The following is a 19,542-nucleotide window of genomic DNA, read 5'->3' on the forward strand; positions in this document are numbered from 1 at the left end:
GTGTGAATTTCCTTGTAAAATCTTGTGAATGTAAGATGACTACAGATACTCCTTTCTATGTGAGAAAGACCCTACTATTTCTGTAGTTGCTGTTGAGCCTGTTGTTCTTAGACCCATATTAAAAAAAAATCTCACTTATAATGACAGCTTACTCTGTTAATTCAAGAAACAAACCTCACAAAAATCTCAATGTACATATGAGGACAACACATATATGCATTATATTTCAGTGCAAATATGAAAATGAGCTTTACACTCAAGAAGAAAATTTCCTTTAAATTACATATTCTGAATGACGGCTAAATGCTTTTGCAGAGCAATGGCAGTTCACTTCCTCGAATGCTGTATCCTGGCCAGTAATTAATTGTTGCTTACCTGGCCATAGGAAGTGCCACCTTGTGGCTGATAGACCTGTAAGAAAAGCAAGAACCCATTAGTAAATTAAGATGTAGTCTTCAAACCACAACAGAAAATCTGTGTACTTTTTAATACATGGTATCTTGGGATGACCAAAAAAACAGGAATATCTTGCAACACCGAAAAGGAATAAAACCAAAACTAAATAAACAAAAGGTAACATTACACACACACACACACACACACACACACACACCCCTCAAGCCAACAAACAATTAATGTTCTTTTGAAAGGCAGATTCCTGTAGAAAAGTTAAATATATTTCAGAAAAAAAGCCTCACCTAACCATAGGACTGCAATGTATTTCACAAAAAAAGCCTCACCTGACCATAGGTCTGGCTGCCTCGGGAACCCTTTAAGAAAGAGAAGACAATGACCACCTTGTTAAAGAACATCACTGTTTTATAAGGCTTTTATAAAGTGCATAAAGATTATGCAAATACAGCTGGACGAAGGTTTCCCAGCAAGGCTCCTCCTGAGCCAAAGGAGACACAGTAGTACACTATCACCTCTACAATGTATCATCCTACTATGGCAAAAGCCATATCTCAAACTGGGACTCAGACTGCCAAAGGAAACATCAAGAAATCTGTCAGTCCCACTGATCACAGAGAGATCAGTGAAGAACTACTTAGAGAACATTCAGTTTGCTTACCTGTCCGTAAGAACCGCTGCTGATAGTGTAGGTTGGCCCACCCTAGCACAAGGAAACCATTTGGTTAGTATCCTTTTATAAGGGACCATTTTGCTTTAGCAAAAGCAAATATCTACATCTTAAACCAGTGCAGAGCAGAATAAAGAGCCACGATTCCCTCCTGGACAATCATAGAATCATTAGAGTTGGAAATGACTTCTGAAGGCCATTTAGACCAACTCCCCTGCAACAGACAATGACACCACAGCTAGATCAGGTTTCCCAGAGCCTTATCCAGCCATGCCTTGAAAGTTTCAGGGCATCAACCACAACCTATTCCAGTGCCTCATCACCCTTCCTGTAAAAGATTTTTTCCTTATATTCAACCTAAATCTACCCTCCCTGAGCTTGAAGGCATTTCCCCTTGTTCTGTCACCACAGACTCTGCTTAAGAGACTGTCTACTTTTTTTCTGTAGCTCCCCTTTAGATACTGAAAGGCTGCTATCAGATCACCTGGCAGCCTTCTCTTCTCCAGGCTGAAGAGCCCCAACTCTCGGCTTGTCCTCATAGAAGAGTTGTTCCATTCCATAGATCACTTTAGTGGCCCTTCTCCAGATGCACTGCAACAGATCTACATCTCTCCTGTACTGAGGACTCCACATCTGGATGCAGTACTCCAGGTGAGGCCACACCAGCCCAGATTAAAAGGGCAGGGTCACTTCCCCTGACCTGCTGGTCACGCACGTTTTGATGCAGTCCTTGATAGCTTTCTGGGCCACGAGGGCACATCACTGGCTCATGTCCAGCTTTCCATACACCATTACCCTCAGGTCTTTTTCAGTAGGGCTGCTCTCAATTCTTTCATCCACCAGTACATACTGGTAATGGGGGTTGCCTTGACCCAGGTTGCTTGTACTCGGATTTGTTGAACCTCATGAGGTTCACCTGGGTCCACTGCTCCATTGGAATGGTAACCCATCCCTCTGGTGTGTTGACTGCATGCCACAGCTTGGTGTCATCAGCAAACTTATGGGGCGTGCAATCAACCCCATCGTCGATGACGCTGATGAAGATATTAAAGAGTTTTGGCCCCAGCACCAACCTCCGGGGGATACCACACATCACCAGTCTCCATCCAGACATGGAGCCATTGACCAACTCTCTCTGGACTCATTCCTTCAGTTAGTTCTTCGGACATCAAATAGCCCACCCATCAAATCCATATCTTTCCAATTTGGAGAGAAAGGTGTTGTAGGGTACTGTGTCAAAGGCCTTACTGAAGTGGAGATAGATGACATCAGTGGCTCTTCCCCTGTCCTTTGAGTCAGTGACACCATCATAGAAAGCCATCAGGTTGATCAAACAGGATTTGTCCTTGGTGAAGCCATGCTGGTTCTCCTGTATTACCTCCCTACCTTCCATATGCCTTAGCATAGCTTCCAGGAGGATCTGTTCCGTGATCTTCCCCAGCACAGAGGTGAGACTGACAGGTCAATAGTTCCCAAGGTCATATTTTTTAACCTTTTTAGAAATGGATATGATGCTTCCATTTTTCCAGTCACCAGGGACTTTACTCATTTCCCATGATTTTTGAAAAATCATAGTGTGGCTTGGCAACCACATCAGCCAATTCCCCTAGGACTCTGGAATGCATCTCATTGGGACCTGTAGCCCTGTGGATGTTCAGATTCCTCAGGTGGTCATGAACCTGGTCTTCACTTACAGTGGGAGGGAACATTACTTCCCCAATCCCCTCCAACCAAACCAAATGTTTGAGGGCCATGTGACAAGCAGTTATCAAGGAAAATGGAGGCAAAAAAGTTAAGTATATCTGCCTTCTCCTTGTCTGCTACCAGCCTGTCTATGCCACTCGCTGGGGGGAATACAACTTCCTGGACTTTCCTTTTCTAGTTGAGGCACCTGTAGAAGCCTTCCTTGTTCTTTTTAGCATGTGAAGTTCAGTTCAAGCTAGGCCTTGGCTTTCCTGACCCTACCCGTAAACAGCCTGGCAGCTTCCTTGCACTCTTTTCACAATATCTGACCTTGTTTCCCCTGCCTGTGCATTTTTTTCTTACTGTTCAGCTTGAACAGCACAATGATGCTGAATGAGATGATTTCAGATGCCAGAATTCCATACAAATAAATAGCATGTGGATAATTTATAAACATAAGAACATACTATCAGAGAAAAAGTTAAAATTCTGAGTGATTACTAATGCTTTTGCAGTGCCATAAAACTCAACTGTCTCAGATGCTGTATACTGGCTGATGATTGTCTATGCTTACCTGGCCATAGGAAGCACCTCCTTGTGGCTGGAAGACCTGTAATTAAAGAAATCAATTCAAAATTATTTTACTTGTGATGTAGATGCATCTTTCACTTTTATCTCTTCTATGAAAAAAGTAAAGCATAAGACAGAATTTACTGCTTCTGAACTAGAATTATTTTGATATATGTTATTCAGGATAAATTTCCCAGCATACTTTACGTATCAAACAACAATTACGGATTAGTTTTACATCTTTTATATCTCAGATGAGATGGTAGGCTTATGGAAGCTTTTCAGGACACTTAAAGGGTGCAACACTTTCTGGATGTTTCTTTTGCCTGTTGATTCTCAGAAGCTTTGCTTAGATGGTCAGTGGTAGCTGCAATGCTGACACATGTTCGGATTTTTGATGGGGCTCTGTTGTATAATTCCCTTTCTCTTTGGGGAAATGAAGGTGGTATATATGGAATTAGCAAAAATTCCATTAAAAATATAGATTAATATAAAGAAAACAAAATGATGTAATTAAAAGTAGCAGATCAAACAAATTAGTCAAGGCTGCTAATATCCTTTTAATATCCTTTAAAAAACTTTTAGTAACAAAGACACCAAATAATTATTAGCTGCTCACATAATCTGCTTTCAGTAGTGTCATAAAAGAGGAAATGTTTCATATTCGAGCACAGCTGTGACACAGCTGTCTGGGAGAGTTATGAAGACAGGAACTGACAAAAAAGATTTGAACCATCTTCTATATTTCTTCTACTTTGAAATAAATCGTAGGAAAATTTATATCTACCTTACAGTGCTTTAATTCACATATTAACAATAAAAGGACATATCTTAGAGGTGAAGGCTATAAGATCAAGTCTGCCTGCAGTGGAGAACCTCAACCAATGTTTTTTTAACTCCTTAAACACTTCTTTGTTCTGTGATTGAGGTGGGCAATGAAGAACTGACTGTAAGTTTATTTTACCATGTCAATCAGCTGGAAGAGAAACAGCACTGAGGAAAATATTTCTACCATAAGATTTCAAATTTCATGTCCTTTTTAAAAGATTAGAAAGAGACAGAAACCCATGCTTTTGCAGATATCAACTGAAAAAAACACAACTATCATTTTCACAATAAAAGTTTCGAAATGGATTTGGAAATTTGTTTTAGAACTCAAAATAAACAGAAAAGAAACATCACTTTAAGTGATTTTAAGTTCCACAGTGCCATGAGACACTACTTTCCTAAATGCTATATACTGACTAATGTTTACCTGGCCATAAGAACTGCCAGGTTGAAGCTGAGAGATCTGTAAGAAAAGCAAGAATCCATTAGTAAATTAAGCTATAGATTTAGCAAAGCTATGGCAGAAAAAAATAAAAATATTGCCCAATAGATTTCCTCCATTCTATATTCTGTTTTCCTATATGGTAATCCTGTGAGATGATCAAAAACCAGGAACTACCCTAAACACCAAGAAGGAAAAATCAAGTTTGCAAACAAACTACAAAGAATGCTCAGACCAACAAACAACCAATGCTCTTTTGAAAGGCAGATCCCTGTAGAAAAGTATATTTCAGAAAAAAAGCCTCACCTGACCATAGGTCTGGCTGCCTCGGGAACCCTTTAAGAAAGAGAAGACAATGACCACCTTGTTAAAGAACATCACTGTTTTATAAGGCTTTTATAAAGTGCATAAAGATTATGCAAATACAGCTGGACAAAGGTTTCCCAGCAAGGCTCCTCCTGAGCCAAAGGAGACACAGTAGTACACTATCACCTCTACAATGTATCATCCTACTATGGCAAAAGCCATATCTCAAACTGGGACTCAGACTGCCAAAGGAAACATCAAAGAATCTGTCAGTCCCACTGATCGCAGAGAGATCAGTGAAGAACTTCTTAGAGAACATTCAGTTTGTTTACCTGTCCGTAAGAACCGCTGCTGATAGTGTAGGTTGGCCCACCCTAGCACAAGGAAACCATTTGGTTAGTATCCTTTTATAAGGGACCATTTTGCATTAGCAAAGTTGGGGAGCCTGACCCACACTAAGATAGCCTTATGCTTGTGCTATCTGTGATGTCTGTGGCATTCAGCTCTAGAAGTCAGAGCTGTCCTTGGTCAAACTTCTTCTCACTAGCAGTGGTATAGATAATACTGACAATTTTTTCCTTCCCTGTCCTCCCTCGCCACCACTGCTCAAGAAATTGGAATACTTCATCCTTTTGTTCACACCAAGAATATTCTCATGCATTACACCACAATCAAGTTTTTTATTATTATGTTAATATTTGTACCCATTTATTCTTCCCACAAGAATAAGTAGTGGTGAGGCTTGAAGTAAGGCCGAAATACCTCGTTGCACATTAAGTATGCAGTTATGTTTCTCTATCATTCTTCACCCTTCATAACTTATGGAAATTTGTGGTCTAATATACATGGGGTCTGAATCTACGAGTATGGGATTCTTCTTGCGATGCTGAGCCTAGAAACACTTCTGGCATGGTATTACAACTTTTCTACAGACTTTAGAGGACACATTGTGATGAACACAGTCGTTTTACTTCAACTAATAACATACAGAAATACATTTATGAATATTTTAACCAAAAGGAGTTGAACACCAATAACTACAGACAAAAAAAAAAAAGAAAGAAAGAAAGAAAAACAAAACCCAAAGTAACTTAAGTACCTGCAACCTGTGAAATACATTTACGTATATATGTAGGGTCAGAATAATGATATTTTCCTATTTTAGTGAAATCTAGAGGCATATTTCTACTCCTTTTTAATCTCACCTACCTGAATGTAAGTAGCACCGCTGCTTTGTTGCCTTTGTCCACTCTATACAGGAAAAAAATAATGTTATTCATTTTAAAGAGGAATTGCTTATGTACCATGACTAAGAAACTATTTTTAAACCTACAGGACAGTTTGAGCGAGTTTCTTATGCCTTACCTTGCTTTATTTATGCTACAGTGATAAATACTTCAGCATACAGAGATACTTCACAATGACAATTATTTATATAATACATTATGTCATTTTGTGGTATTTCTGGGAAATTAAAATACAGAGGCTTTCATGTTTTGTACTTACAGAACATAGTTGCAATGATTGTTGATCAACAACCAAGAAGTACGCTCACTTTGCTTTAACTACAAAAACAGATCTACTTTATCACTGTAGTTTGTGTACTATTGATTTAAGACATCCATACTCATTTATCCCCAAATAGATGAGTCATTGCATAGTTTACTGAAGCAGAGCTTGAGATAAAGCACAAAGACCATGAAGAAAGAATGTCTACCTGTACTATGATCTTAGTAGCAGAATTGCCCAAGCTCTGTAAAACAGAACAGGAAAGAAAAGGAAATTTGATTTATTAAACAGAAAATTTCTAGTTCTACTACTTTGCTTGGGATAATAAAGGGGAGCACATATGATGTACTAAGCACTGTATTCTGAAAACCCAGTACTAAACTAGTTTAAAAACTTAGATAAACTAGTTTATCCTCAGCTCAGAAGGGGAAGGAGCCCAACACTACTGAAGTAATTTCCTATGCCTAAACCTCCTTCTAAAAGGTTTTTGCAGTACCAGTTAGCTCAGTTTTTCCAAATTGGGTGAGCGAAGCTGAGACATCATCACCACTCAAATATACCTCATAATCACCTGTACATCACCACATACCTGAATTCAGTATCTGTCTAAGTCAATTACTGTGCTCAGTTTTGGGATACGAGGGACAAACTTAAATGGGTAGTAGACATCATTTCAAAGTAACAGGTTTGACCCCACAAGGCATATGTCACCATTAGAGAAATAATTAAAAAATGAAAAGGTATGCTTACCTGGGGATAAGTATGACGCTGCAAATGAAAACAAAAATCTTTAAGTATTCTGCACAAAGGCTTGTCTAAGCAAGATTCTGCAGCACAAAAAGGGCCCTGTCTTTTCGGTGCAATACATGAACAAACATGGCAGAAAGATATAGGAAGGATAATAGATTAGTAATTGATTTTAATATTCATTCAGGTTGGAACAAGTTTCAGTAGGAAGAGGACATCAGAAAAAAACCGCATGTATCAATTTTGACATACAAACTCACTTTAACCACATTAAAGTAAAACTTTCTTTTGTCTGATTATGAGCCAGTAAGTGAAATGGAAGTTTACTACTTTAAAAATAAGAATAGAAGTGAATTTACAAAAAAAAAAAAAAAAAAAAAAAAAACTTGTAGTGGAAGCAGAAAATCAGAAACATGGATGTTATATATATGGAAGACACATAGAATCTGAACTTAATCAAGTATCTCTGGAAGTGGTAATAGCAATCATAGAATCATGACTCAGGTCAAATAGTTGGCCTGTCATATCATGTAGATGCAGTTACTATCTCACTATCTCTTTCCCCAGAAGTAATTATGATCCTAAGATAAAACCTATGTGACAAAGATTTGTCTCCATATGCATGAGAAATCCTTCTGACAAATTAAAACATGAAGCTACATAAATGCTCTTTGAGTCAAAACTTTGAGAGAGGTACAGAGAAACTGCTTACCACAGGTGGAAACGGGTTGCTGTTGGGAACGACCACTATCTGCAGACAGAGTGGAGAAAGCTGTTTGTTTACTCATCATAGGCTTTCTTTAAATATGTTAGTAAAACAAAAAATACTGAATTCTCTAAATTTACAAGCATAGATAATAATACTATGGATGATCACCTTTAAAAAGTACTACTGTTTTTAACAAAAATTCTTAATGTACACTACCAATGAAAGAAGAATGTAAACAAGGTATACACAAGAGCTTGTGGAGACTTGTTTCCATTCAGACAGTGACTCAGCTGTCAAACCTGTAATGTACTACATCCACTGGCTTATACATGTATATGATGTTTTTACTGTCCACCAAAAGGTGGAAGACCAATCCAGTCTATATTCGGTGTTCCAGTATAGGAAGTATTAATTAATATTGGCTTCATTTTTTTAATAACTTTGAATGCAATAGTAGTGTCTTCTGCTTAGGTATTCATGTTTTCCGATCAGCAGCTTTTCTTTTTTTAACTGAAAACAGTATCATCCAGTGGTGTAGAAAGGAAGAGCTGATGCTATGACAAGTAAAGAATTCTAACATAAAGAAGGCAGAATTTTTTGAAATGTAGATTATCGAAAAATATCATACAGTTTGAAAGGAAGAGGAAATTTAAATGGAAAAAATTAACTGTGAAGACAGTGGTCACAGGGTATGTTTATTGGTCATAGCTCTGAGCTTTCTGGGGAATGGACTGAGAGGAATAGTTTGTGTAAATATTAAGAGTCAAATACATGAATTCTTATTGATTTCATTTTCTCAGACATATCTTAAAAATCATTACATAATCTGTAACCTTGAAAAGTCCATTTACATTACAATCACAACCCTATTTTTTAAATTAAAAAATCTCCATAAAAAATTGTGAAATTTTAACATTTTAGATACAGCTAAGTCAACTGTCAACAAAAGCACTGCTGCACAGAGAAGCACTATATGGTAATGAAGAATCAAACTGATTCCAATCATGCAAATCAAAATTTTTAAATAGTACCACTAAAATAAAAGGAGTCGTGCCAAGTTATACCTGTATGAATTCTTTCTCCTTTGAATTAAAAAGAAAAGGCACGCTTACCTTCTTACTGGAATCTGAACTACTTGCAGGAACAGACTGTAAAGAATAGAGGAAGACATATTTTGCTTAGGTAAGTGTTTGACAAATTAAATACAGCACTATCTTGCACAAGAATGTTACAGATAATTACAGTATTTCCCTAGATTCCTAAACAAAATAACATTTTGAAGGAAAATAAGAATGTACAGGTAACTGACAAATGAACAACAGAAATAAGACACTTGTTTCATTTCTTTTTCAAACACTAAAAAGTTTGTTTGTAATAAAAATAACTGCTAGTAGAAAAAAATGAATCACTTCTACCTTCATCGGAAAAAAAAAAAAAGCAAGAAAATAAAAAAAAACAGCCACTGAAAAAATAATCTACTGTTGAAACACAAGCTGGTATAAATAGGAAACACCATAAGAATGCAAATGTTTCAAATGGAGCATTACATAATGTGCAAATTCTTCTATTTTATCAAACCACAGATACAGTTGCATAGGCAAGAGCCACAAAAAAAGGTAAATATCTTCTAGCAGGTGTGATATTGCAGTGTACTCTAAATGTGTAAATTGTTTGTTGAAGTCATTTCCAGATATAATAGGTAACCATTTGAAGACCTTTTCCCCTTTCATATATTCTATTATTATTCAGTAGAAGTTGACTGCAGCTGCTTAGTATGCTGAAAATGAAAGCATGCTTGAGAGCACATAGTTACCTGGCCATAGGTAAGACTGCCATATGAGGATGCACTCTGAAAAGAAAATATAAATCAGTTCTTTATTCCACAATCATTGGCTAACTATATCCTGAAGTCATTCTTTTTCTCATTAGAGTATTCACACTTCAAGTGAACTTAGTTTTAAATACTCAACAAATCGAGGGCAACACAAAACTATTCTGAAATTGCTTGACGATTACAGCAGTAAAGTTTTTCAAGCTTTCTAATAGTCACAAAATTAATGTTACTCTATCACAAAGTTTATACTTGCATATTAAACAAAGATAATAATTTAATAAGTATAATAATAATTTAATATTCCAGAGTTAATAAAACAAATCTTATACCCAAAGTTAAGCGTGTGATTGTGTGGTTTTCCTAGCTAAGGTTTCATTTCAGAACAGGCAGTAAAAAATTTATCATATTTCTGACAGACTCTTTACATCCTTTCATTATTTCTAAAATGGAAAATAAGTTAGATTTAAAAATGCTTTTTTCCCTAAACTGAGAAGGAAAGAAATGACAATTGTTTATGTTCATATCCCTGGTAGAGTTGTTGGATTTAAACACAAAGATTGTTTAAGAAAAATTACAGGACTTACTATGCGATATCTGAACAGATTTGCACTAACAGATCACACGCATTAAGAACTAAGAAAGAATTCTGAAATTTTTGTAGACTAACAAGATTTCATTGAGACAGTGAATGAGTAATACTTTTTCATTCTTGTTATGAGTTTCAGAATAGTGCCTGAGTTCACCAACATTTTTTTTAATATGTTTAGGAAAAATAATCTACCTCCGCATAAGTAAATGCACTGCAATCTGCAATGAGGAGGTGAGTTGATAAACATAGTAATAAGTAATTAGTAAATAAATAAGCAAAAAAGTACAAATAAAATTAAGTAAACTTATAAGCAGCTTACATCTTTACACGCATTCTGGCTATATGCATTGGCAGCACCTCCCTAGGAAGAAAACAGACCAAGCAGTTATTTCTCTGCCATATTTACCTTACAGAAAAAGACATGCTTCAGACAATCTCAGTTTTAACTGATCCTTACATGTAATTTGTAAGGAACAGATGATAAGGAGAATACAATTAATGCTGTTAATGTGTGAACACCTGCACATCAGGTAAGAGCAAGGCACACTATCACTTTATATATTAGGGAATATACAGTGGAATTCAATAAATATTTTAAAACTCACACTATTAGGAAATTACTTTAATAGAAATAAATGGTAAGGATTTAAAAAAATGCTTGTAATTCAAACAGTGACTGTGTAATATGCACCTACAGAGAGATGGGAAAATTAGGAATCTGAAATTAATATAAGGAAAAGTTAACTCTTTCCTTATTCAGAGACAATGAAATACAAAAATAACAAGGTGCAACATAAATAGCAATAGTTCCCATTATAAAGCAAGTCTCCTTTTGTTAATAAACACAATAACTCTCACAAAACTGTAATTCTGTTTTTCCTTTGTAAAACTCCTATACACTCCAAAATGTATTTTGTTTCACAAGAACTCGTGACACGAATGTTTCACACTTTTGGAAACACTGTCCTTATTGGTGCTGAGCAGTCTCAGTGACTGTACTATGAGTGCTTAGCATTACAACTGCAATAGCCATAATATGATAAACAAGGAAATAACTGTCAATGACATAAAAAGAGTTAATTTCAGTATTTCATTTACCTTTCAAGTTTTTTCCTCTTTTTTTTTTTTTTTTTATATATATATATATTGAGAAAACGTTTGAACAAAGTCACTTTGAAAAATTGAAAAATAAAGATCTTATTTTGTAAATGCTGAAAGGAAATCAAAATTTCCATTATTTGGCATAAAAATATTTTAGCCTGTATGACCAGTCATCATCTTGATACAAATGCTTCTGAGAAGTGTTTGAGCTACTCAGAAACGTGTTACAGCACTCTGCCATCTTTCATTGATTTCTGAAAGAATTAATAAATTCACAAGTGCCCATGCCACATGTGAGATGAAATGGCCTTTGTTATTGTAGATATCTGTATGATGAATTCCAAGAAGAGGAACAATTTAGAGCGTGTAAACCAATTTCAACTAGTCTTGTCTTAGGTAGAAGGGGAAAACAGAGAACTCATCTGATGAGCATTTCTTTAGTTCAAAACAATAACCCTTCAGTGCAAAAAGTAACCCTTCCAGGTCCTCTTTTTTTTTTTCCACTAAAACCAATACATTTCTATAAAGCTTTGTAACATCCCAGTTTCCCAACTACTTCATACCACTGAATAAACCATAACATTCATCTTCTTCTAGCTTTCTCCATTATTTTCCTTTTGAAACAGAAATTTCTAAAGAATACTTTCATAAATAACATAATTTAAGTTTCTATAAATATAGTTACATCGGCTACAATAAAATAAACATGAGAACTGTTCTTACTGGGACACATCCACTCTTGCTTATTGTGTAGACTGTTCCACTCTGAAGAAAAAAAAAACAACAAAAACCAAACAGTAAATTATTCATATGTTAAAAAAACAAAACAAAACAAAACAAAACAAGCAGGCAGAAAAAGTTTGGTCGGAAAAAAACTCCTGCTGTTTATGGTACAAAAAAGCCAAGCAGCTGACAATGTGCACACAAACAATTTGTCCTGTGGGACAAGGAAATACAGAAGTTACCTGTTCAATCACAACTGTCTGGAACACTTATTTTATTATGAAACATTAGCCATCTTCTGGATTTCATATAACACTGTCAGGCAGCCTTTCAAAGTCCACGGGTTGTTATACTAAGTGACTCATATTTTAGAATAAAAATAATTTCAGGCAGTTATATGACAAGATGAAAAAAATAGCCTTTAGAAAAGAGAATGTATTATGAAGGAAAGAAACGCAATGAAGAAAAGTCTGAATTTAGAATATAAGTCAAAGTAATCTCTCCAAGTCTGGTGATTCCCCTTACAAGTAATGGAAATGGACAACTTTACCAGATAATTCACTAATAAATATAATTACTGGTCAGTAGTTAGAAATATATCCTTGGAAAGCCCAGTTCAAGAAATTTAGAGACACGTCAGAAAGCATTTGACCATACAAACAGGCATGTAATGGTAGTGCAGATTATTAACTAAAAACACAATCATTCTAATCTGACTATACACTTGTCTGACTGAAAAAGTTCAAGTGATCATCAAGAATACAGATGTATTTATTTCAGAAGTTCTAAAAGGCTATTTTCATTTCAGGCAATGAAATCCCTGAACATTCAATTGCAAATATAAACCTGTGAAACAAGTGATGTAGACATTATACTGGCATTTAAATATACGCATGAATATCTCACAAAGTTTTGAGAAATTTTGTAAATTGTAGAGAAGACTGTGAAAGTACAATCACTCCTTTTATTTTGATTACCAAAATATGAAATTAGAAAAATGCCCAACAAATCAATTAATAATGAGTACATATTCATTATACCAGATGTCTCTAAAATTTGGATGTACAAAGTTTGTATTTGGATGAACATGCATACACACAGGTAGGAATCCTCTAGAAATATGGAACAAATTTTTCCTCCTCCAATAGGTCAGGTTAATGCTCTGTAAATTTGGTTAATGCTTGAAATCAGAGATGGTGAAACAGCTAATAGGTCAAAATGCTGTCAGTAAACTATTGAGTTTGACAGTATAGCCTACTCCAGATACGGCACATACATTTTACTGGAAGAAAAACTTTGGTCTTCTGTTAACTAGCAGAGACATTATATCACCTCAGTAGTGTTTTCAAACTTTATTTGTTCAAGGTTACTGGAGGTAAATGTACAAATGTTGGAAGTTAGAATCCTTACCTGACCACTAGAATAGCTGCTCTGAGAGGAACCGGAAGGTTGAACCTGTAAAGAAATCAAAATGCTACTTTCATTCAAGAAAATTGATTTTCATATAAATTACTTTCAGGAAATAAAGATCTGCCTTGTGGGAAAAAGGAGAAAACACAAAGTAGTTTTACTGTGACTTCATTCCTTCAATACTATTATAATTATTTCAGGGATCTTTAAAGCCAATGTTCAATGTTCAATTGAACCGGTTCAATTAGTATAAATTAACATAATTCTACTGCTCATTGTAGAACACTCCCACATCACCTCTCTTTTAACCTGTCCTCATATAGCATATCCATCATAGAGAAGCAGGTCTCAACTGGTAAGATCATTAAAGAATGTCAAATTATGCAACATTAAAATGAAAACTTTTTAGTGATATGACTACGTAATCATTAGACACTATGAAATGCAGGGCATGTTTTCTGTGAGGAGGGAAAGAAGTGAAAGAGGTTTTTTCACTGAGCTGAATTACAATTTTCAGGGAAAAAAAATCAAATAAGTTGTATATGTCTATATGATGATTTGAAGAGTATGAGGTTTTAGAGCCATTAAATTAAAAAGATGCATAAACAAAGAAGTAGTACAACTATCAAGAGAGATAGGGCAAAAATAAATTGAAACACAAAGGGATAAAGATGTGATGAGAAGCAGTTTTTGTTTTTGTCCAGGTTTTTATATATATATATACACACACACACACTTTTTTTTTTTTTTTTTTTTTAAACAATTAGCAGTAAATTGATATCTTTACAAAAATAATACCTACCACAACACATCCACCTTGTCTGGTATATGTCCCTCCACGCTGCAAGAAATTACAGGTTCAAGTCACTGTTTGATGATTCTTTTACATAGACAAAGTTATTTCTAAGAAGAAACTCATCTGAATATTTGTGGCCTGAGTAAAAAAGTCAGTTCTCGATTGCTTATAATACCTTACCTGTTGTAATAATCTCATTTGATATTTAACATTATCTCACTAAAATACCTTCAAAATTAAATACAAAAATGTAAAGTTCGCTCTGGGAAAATAATTTGGATACTCTGATAAAATCTTTGTGCTGCAACTATGAGATAACTGGACCAGCAAGACAGGAATCCTAAAACTGATGTAACTGAAACCCGTGAAATTGTAAATAATTTGTTCTTACCTTGCTGCATTCAATTTCTATCATAAGCTGGGTAGGAAAAAAAAAAAAAAGGAAAACAGAGGAAACAGTTACAAATTATTTCAATTTAAGGAAAAAAAAAAGATTATTAGCTGAACCAAGAAAAACATTTGGTGAGGCAAAAGACAGTAGGATAAGCGTTTACTCAGAGTTAAATCACAAGATGACATAAATCAGTGCTGCTCCAGTCAAGACCAACATCACAGATTTGAAAATATTTTGCTTTACTTAAGCTGCTTATCTTGTTTAAGATGCTTAATATAAGCAATTTCTGGTCCATAATAAATAAATGAGCAAATACATTTATAAGAATATTTATTTATGGCTATAATTCCAGGAACTGAGGCGGTAGTAATGTACACACCAAAAGAACAGCAGAGTCCTTTTTATCATCACCTTTCCTTTTTCTCTGTGCTGTATATTATTTTGATAACTTGATTATTTGCTTCCTTGCTTCTATGGGAGATAGAACTATTCATTTTAATTTCTTTGTCAATTTAGTCAGAGGATTAGGCAGTTAAAAGCATTTAAAATATCTGATGATTATGGCCATCTTCATGAATATATGACACCAAATGTATATCTTGCATCAAGTCAGAGATATTTTAACTGACTATAGAAATTTCTAGTATGTCAATGAACTCAAAACTTACCTTCCTTTTACTTTTTCCTGTCCCATTAACTGACTTAGAATGTGTGGATGTGAGAGTTTTGCTTTCAATTCCAACCCAAAATTTCTCTAGATCTTGAACAACAGTTGCACTGCAAAGGAAATAAAACAATTTATCTTTTAACAAAACACCTTCAGAATAAAATAGCAATAAACGCATTTTTTTCTTCCTCAGTCAAGTTAATCTATATCTATTTTGAGGGCCATGGAGGAGAAGTTTGAAAAGAATTTAATCATTTTCCAGGACACTTATGACAAACTATGGAACAAAAATGGCTGTGACAAAAAAAAAAAAAAAAAGACATCAGAATCCATGTCAAAACATCACTTAGAAATAAATTTTAAAGGCAAAGAAAGAGAAATATTATTTACATGAACTGAAGATCTCTAACATCATTTGGAGCAATCCATGTTGTTGTAATTTTCTGCTTCAGATCAGAATTTGCATGACTTACTGCTGAATTCTGCAATTAAAAAGAAATTATAATTATATAAGACAAAAGTGATTTTTATCTATACTTGGGTAACTGTCTTTACTACATCAGATAATGCTGATGTCCTTCTAAGGATTGTCAGGTAGTTCTTAGGAAAGTTTTCATGAGTCTTTCCTGAGAAAAATCTATATTTTTAAACTCTGTTGATGAAATCTCTTTTGCCATTAAAACTTTTGCCAAGAGTGAACACATACCGTGATGTTATGACATCCCAAGCCTTTTGTGTTTGGATCTGTAATTTTAAAAGTACCAACAGGAACATCTCCTCCTGTTTCTCGAGCTTGTAGATTAAATTCTTTAAACCCAACATCTTTGAGGGCTTCTAGGGTCACTGTGATAACAGACATTTTGAGAAATTTAAGTTTCATATATTATCAAAACCACTTTAAAGTTTAACATTTAATTTCCCCCCTCCAGAACATGACTGAATGCACAGAAGTTAACTTCTTTTTAAAAGTTAAAATCTTTTACAATTCTTAAAAAAAAAATTAAGACTTATCATAGGTCTCGTTGATTGTCAAGACTGACAAAGGGAAAGAAAGAAGTTTGAAGAAGCATTTGTGTGTAACTAAGAGTATTAGAAAGTAATAGGACAAATTATTGACAATTTTAAAAAGTAATTCTGCTCTACTAAATGATTAGACCTTTCTTATTAAGTTGATTTGCTCTCCTGCATATCTGAATACTGCATGATGGTTCTGATGACCAGAATGCAATTTATTTTCTGCCTAATTAGGCCCAGAAAAAGTCAACATTGAGAAAGAGAATTGCATTTCTTTCTATCTCTTTAAAGAAAAAAAAAGTTTGCCTAGTTTGAATTGCGGAACCTTCTTTTTTTTTTGATATATTACAACTGGAAAAAAAAAAGCTAGACAATTTGTCTCTCCTACTTTAAAATTAAAAATCAATAGTTACAATTTTACTGCTAAAGGAACTGAAATGGAAAACACAGAAACCGCGGAAAAGAGGAGTTCCATATTTTGAGTATTGAAACTGAAACCAAGAAGTTTAAGAAGCAATATCAGAATTGCTATGTGCTCAGGTAATGCCAGTATTAGGCACAAATAAAATCAGAATGATCCTTTTTGCGATCTAGATGTGTGGTACTCCTTAAAAATTGTCAGTAGATAAGAATAGATAAACTGGGAATGAAAGTCAAGGCTGAGATCAATCATATCTAAACAATTTAACATTTCAAAACACCTGCATAATTAGCCTTTTAATTTGCCATCAATTTCAGTCCTAACACACTGCATGGGCGGGATGGCATCCAACACTTTAAAGGAAGCACAAATGCAACTGTAAGTTTTGCCATATGGCCTGTCATAGGTGCAATAGGAGCAATACACTCATTGGAAGGCCAGCCTACTGGAAATAAGTATGGGATGCTTACAATTTGATGCAATAGAATCATAGAATGGCCTGGGTTGAAAAGGACCTTAAGGATCATCTAGTTTCAACCCTCCTGCTGTGGGCAGGGTTCCCAACCATTAGACCAGGCTGCCCAGAGCCACATCCAGCCTGGCCTTGAATGCCTCCAGGGATGGGGCATCCACAACCTCTCTGGGCAACCTGTTTCAGTGTGTCACCACCCTCTGAGTAAAAAACTTAATTATGTGGTGCTAAAGTGTTTTAACCTTTTTTGTCTAACCACACATCAAGACTAGTAGCATTTGGGATTTAATATCTAAGTCACAATAAATCTTGTATAACCTCACAGAACAGTCTGCATACATTTAAAATCCATCCACCATTCTGTTGGCAATAGTGTTCTAAAAACAACTCTCAGTAATCAAACAGCAATCCTATTCTTAAAGGAGATATTCAAATGTGTTTTCCAAGAATGAGAGTTATAATAGGACTCTAGTCTTCCATTTCTCTCCCTAGCTATCATTTGCCATCTCTGCTCTGTCTGAGCAGAGATCAGACAAAATAGAAGCCCAGCAGAACAACTGATATGAACAATGCTTACTTTGAGCTATAGAGATCCAACAATGAAAACGTGACACATTATAACTCACTTCTGCTCCTGTGTTTGTTATACCAAATGATTAAAGAAGCATACTCATGTCACTAAAGCATGACAGCACCATGAGATGGCAGCATAGTGTGGAGAAATAAGGCTGTCAAGGTGTTCCATCCAGAGAGTAACTCAGATTAAGGAGATAAAAAGCCAAAATAGCCCCACCTGCTGCAACTTGATAAAATCTGGGATGCAACTCTTACAAGCATGACTCAAAGCATTTCACTCTTGAGTTATCATAGACAGTATCCTGAGTTTTTATTTTCTTGTAGGTTCACAGCATGAGTGTCACCCCTAGGATCTCTTTGCATTGCACACAGCTGATACAACAGCAAACACCCAAACAAGATGTTAGAGAGCAACTATTTATTAGCCCAGTTTGACCAGCTGTCTCATAGGATTTTAATTCTGTCACAAAACCTACAGCAAGAAGTTAAAATATAGTTATCAGAGAGGGAAAAGAAAAAATAAATTGAGAATATAGTTTTAATTATATAGATATAAATGTGAAAACATACAGATATGAAACATTGAAAAAAAGAAATATCTCAAATACAGATGAACAAGATTGAAATAAAAAAAAAATAATTAGACACATCAAGAGACAAATGGGACAATCCTAGTTAAGACTGGTAGTTCTAGAAGACAAAGATTTTAGGTCATTCAGATTATTTTACCTTGGATTTCGTTTCCTGGTTCAAAGCTATCAAAAGATACAGCAATAATATATGGTGGTGGAGATGTCTGTGGTTCATTTTCATAGTTTGGTAACAGAGAATCACAATCAATTGAAGTATTTGCATGTGGAAAACCAAAGATTCTGGGCAGACATATCCCACAGAACAAAAAAACTAAGCAGAAGTGTCTTCTCATCTGTGGAAAAATAGAAAAGACAGTTTATAGCAGCTGCTTTATAGTAGTTGCTATAGCTAACAAACATCTGTCCTTCTCCAAAGTAAGAAGCAGAAGAAACCTAGAAAGTTTGGCTTTTGTTGTATTCATATACTTTAAAAAAAATAAATTGAAATAAAATACATATATACATTGACAAAACAGTGCAATAAATGAATGAGTGCTTTCATTTCAAAACACTGAAGCTTAAATTCTCAGGTCACATGACAGCAATCCATAACTGCATTATGGCTTAAGAGTCAAAAAGGATTTACACAAACTTCCACATTGTTGAGCTGGCAGATTTAGCCAAGATCTTTATACAAAAATTAAGATCTAAGTCTTGCTCTCTCAAACTGTTTTTGTAGTAATAACCATGACTAACAAGCTCTATTTTGACTGCTTTGCCTACTCCCACTTCAAACAACAGCCAAGAAATCTACAGTTAAATGCCATGGAGAACTCTCAGTTTTCCAAAACAGTTGTTTCCTGAAAGGTTTAATATAAGACCCTACAGTTCTTTAGAAGCATTTCACAATGTATGAAATGTATCCAATTTGTAACATCTACCTGTGCATCTTAACTTGTGCATGAACACATAAGATCATTTGGTTTTGTATGAGCTAACTAAAACAAAGAACAGAATAACCAGGAAGAGTGTGGGTGGAAATCATCAAAATAAACATTTATTTTTCGCATTTCTCTCTGAAGTGAACTTAATTTTTTA

At 35.0% G+C, this 19,542-nt stretch overlaps 1 protein-coding gene across 18 annotated transcripts in view; it reads right to left on the reverse strand.

The window, feature by feature from the left end:
* Window positions 1-19,542, reverse strand: part of LOC116243516 (uncharacterized) — a 54,700-nt gene that overhangs the window by 31,659 nt on the left and 3,499 nt on the right. For 17 of the 18 annotated variants that reach the window (XM_090146258.1, XM_090146260.1, XM_090146263.1 and 14 more), the window contains exons 2-23: window positions 18,602-18,797; window positions 16,096-16,232; window positions 15,780-15,871; window positions 15,391-15,499; window positions 14,720-14,746; window positions 14,335-14,373; window positions 13,533-13,577; window positions 12,123-12,164; window positions 10,618-10,659; window positions 9,689-9,724; window positions 8,988-9,023; window positions 7,879-7,917; window positions 7,170-7,187; window positions 6,628-6,663; window positions 6,120-6,161; window positions 5,243-5,284; window positions 4,911-4,940; window positions 4,590-4,625; window positions 3,339-3,374; window positions 1,073-1,114; window positions 741-770; window positions 376-411 (exon numbers count right to left, since the gene is read on the reverse strand). In XM_090146258.1, coding sequence (XP_090002384.1) covers window positions 376-411; window positions 741-770; window positions 1,073-1,114; window positions 3,339-3,374; window positions 4,590-4,625; window positions 4,911-4,940; window positions 5,243-5,284; window positions 6,120-6,161; window positions 6,628-6,663; window positions 7,170-7,187; window positions 7,879-7,917; window positions 8,988-9,023; window positions 9,689-9,724; window positions 10,618-10,659; window positions 12,123-12,164; window positions 13,533-13,577; window positions 14,335-14,373; window positions 14,720-14,746; window positions 15,391-15,499; window positions 15,780-15,871; window positions 16,096-16,232; window positions 18,602-18,797 — 1,188 coding nt within the window. The remainder of the gene's footprint in view (window positions 1-375; window positions 412-740; window positions 771-1,072; window positions 1,115-3,338; window positions 3,375-4,589; window positions 4,626-4,910; window positions 4,941-5,242; window positions 5,285-6,119; window positions 6,162-6,627; window positions 6,664-7,169; window positions 7,188-7,878; window positions 7,918-8,987; window positions 9,024-9,688; window positions 9,725-10,617; window positions 10,660-12,122; window positions 12,165-13,532; window positions 13,578-14,334; window positions 14,374-14,719; window positions 14,747-15,390; window positions 15,500-15,779; window positions 15,872-16,095; window positions 16,233-18,601; window positions 18,798-19,542) is intronic. The other variant, XM_090146268.1, reaches the window with a different exon arrangement.

The sequence above is a fragment of the Phasianus colchicus genome, chromosome 9 (genome assembly GCF_987193195.1).
Source record: "Phasianus colchicus chromosome 9, bPhaCol1.hap1.1, whole genome shotgun sequence".
NCBI classification, from domain to species: domain Eukaryota; kingdom Metazoa; phylum Chordata; class Aves; order Galliformes; family Phasianidae; genus Phasianus; species Phasianus colchicus.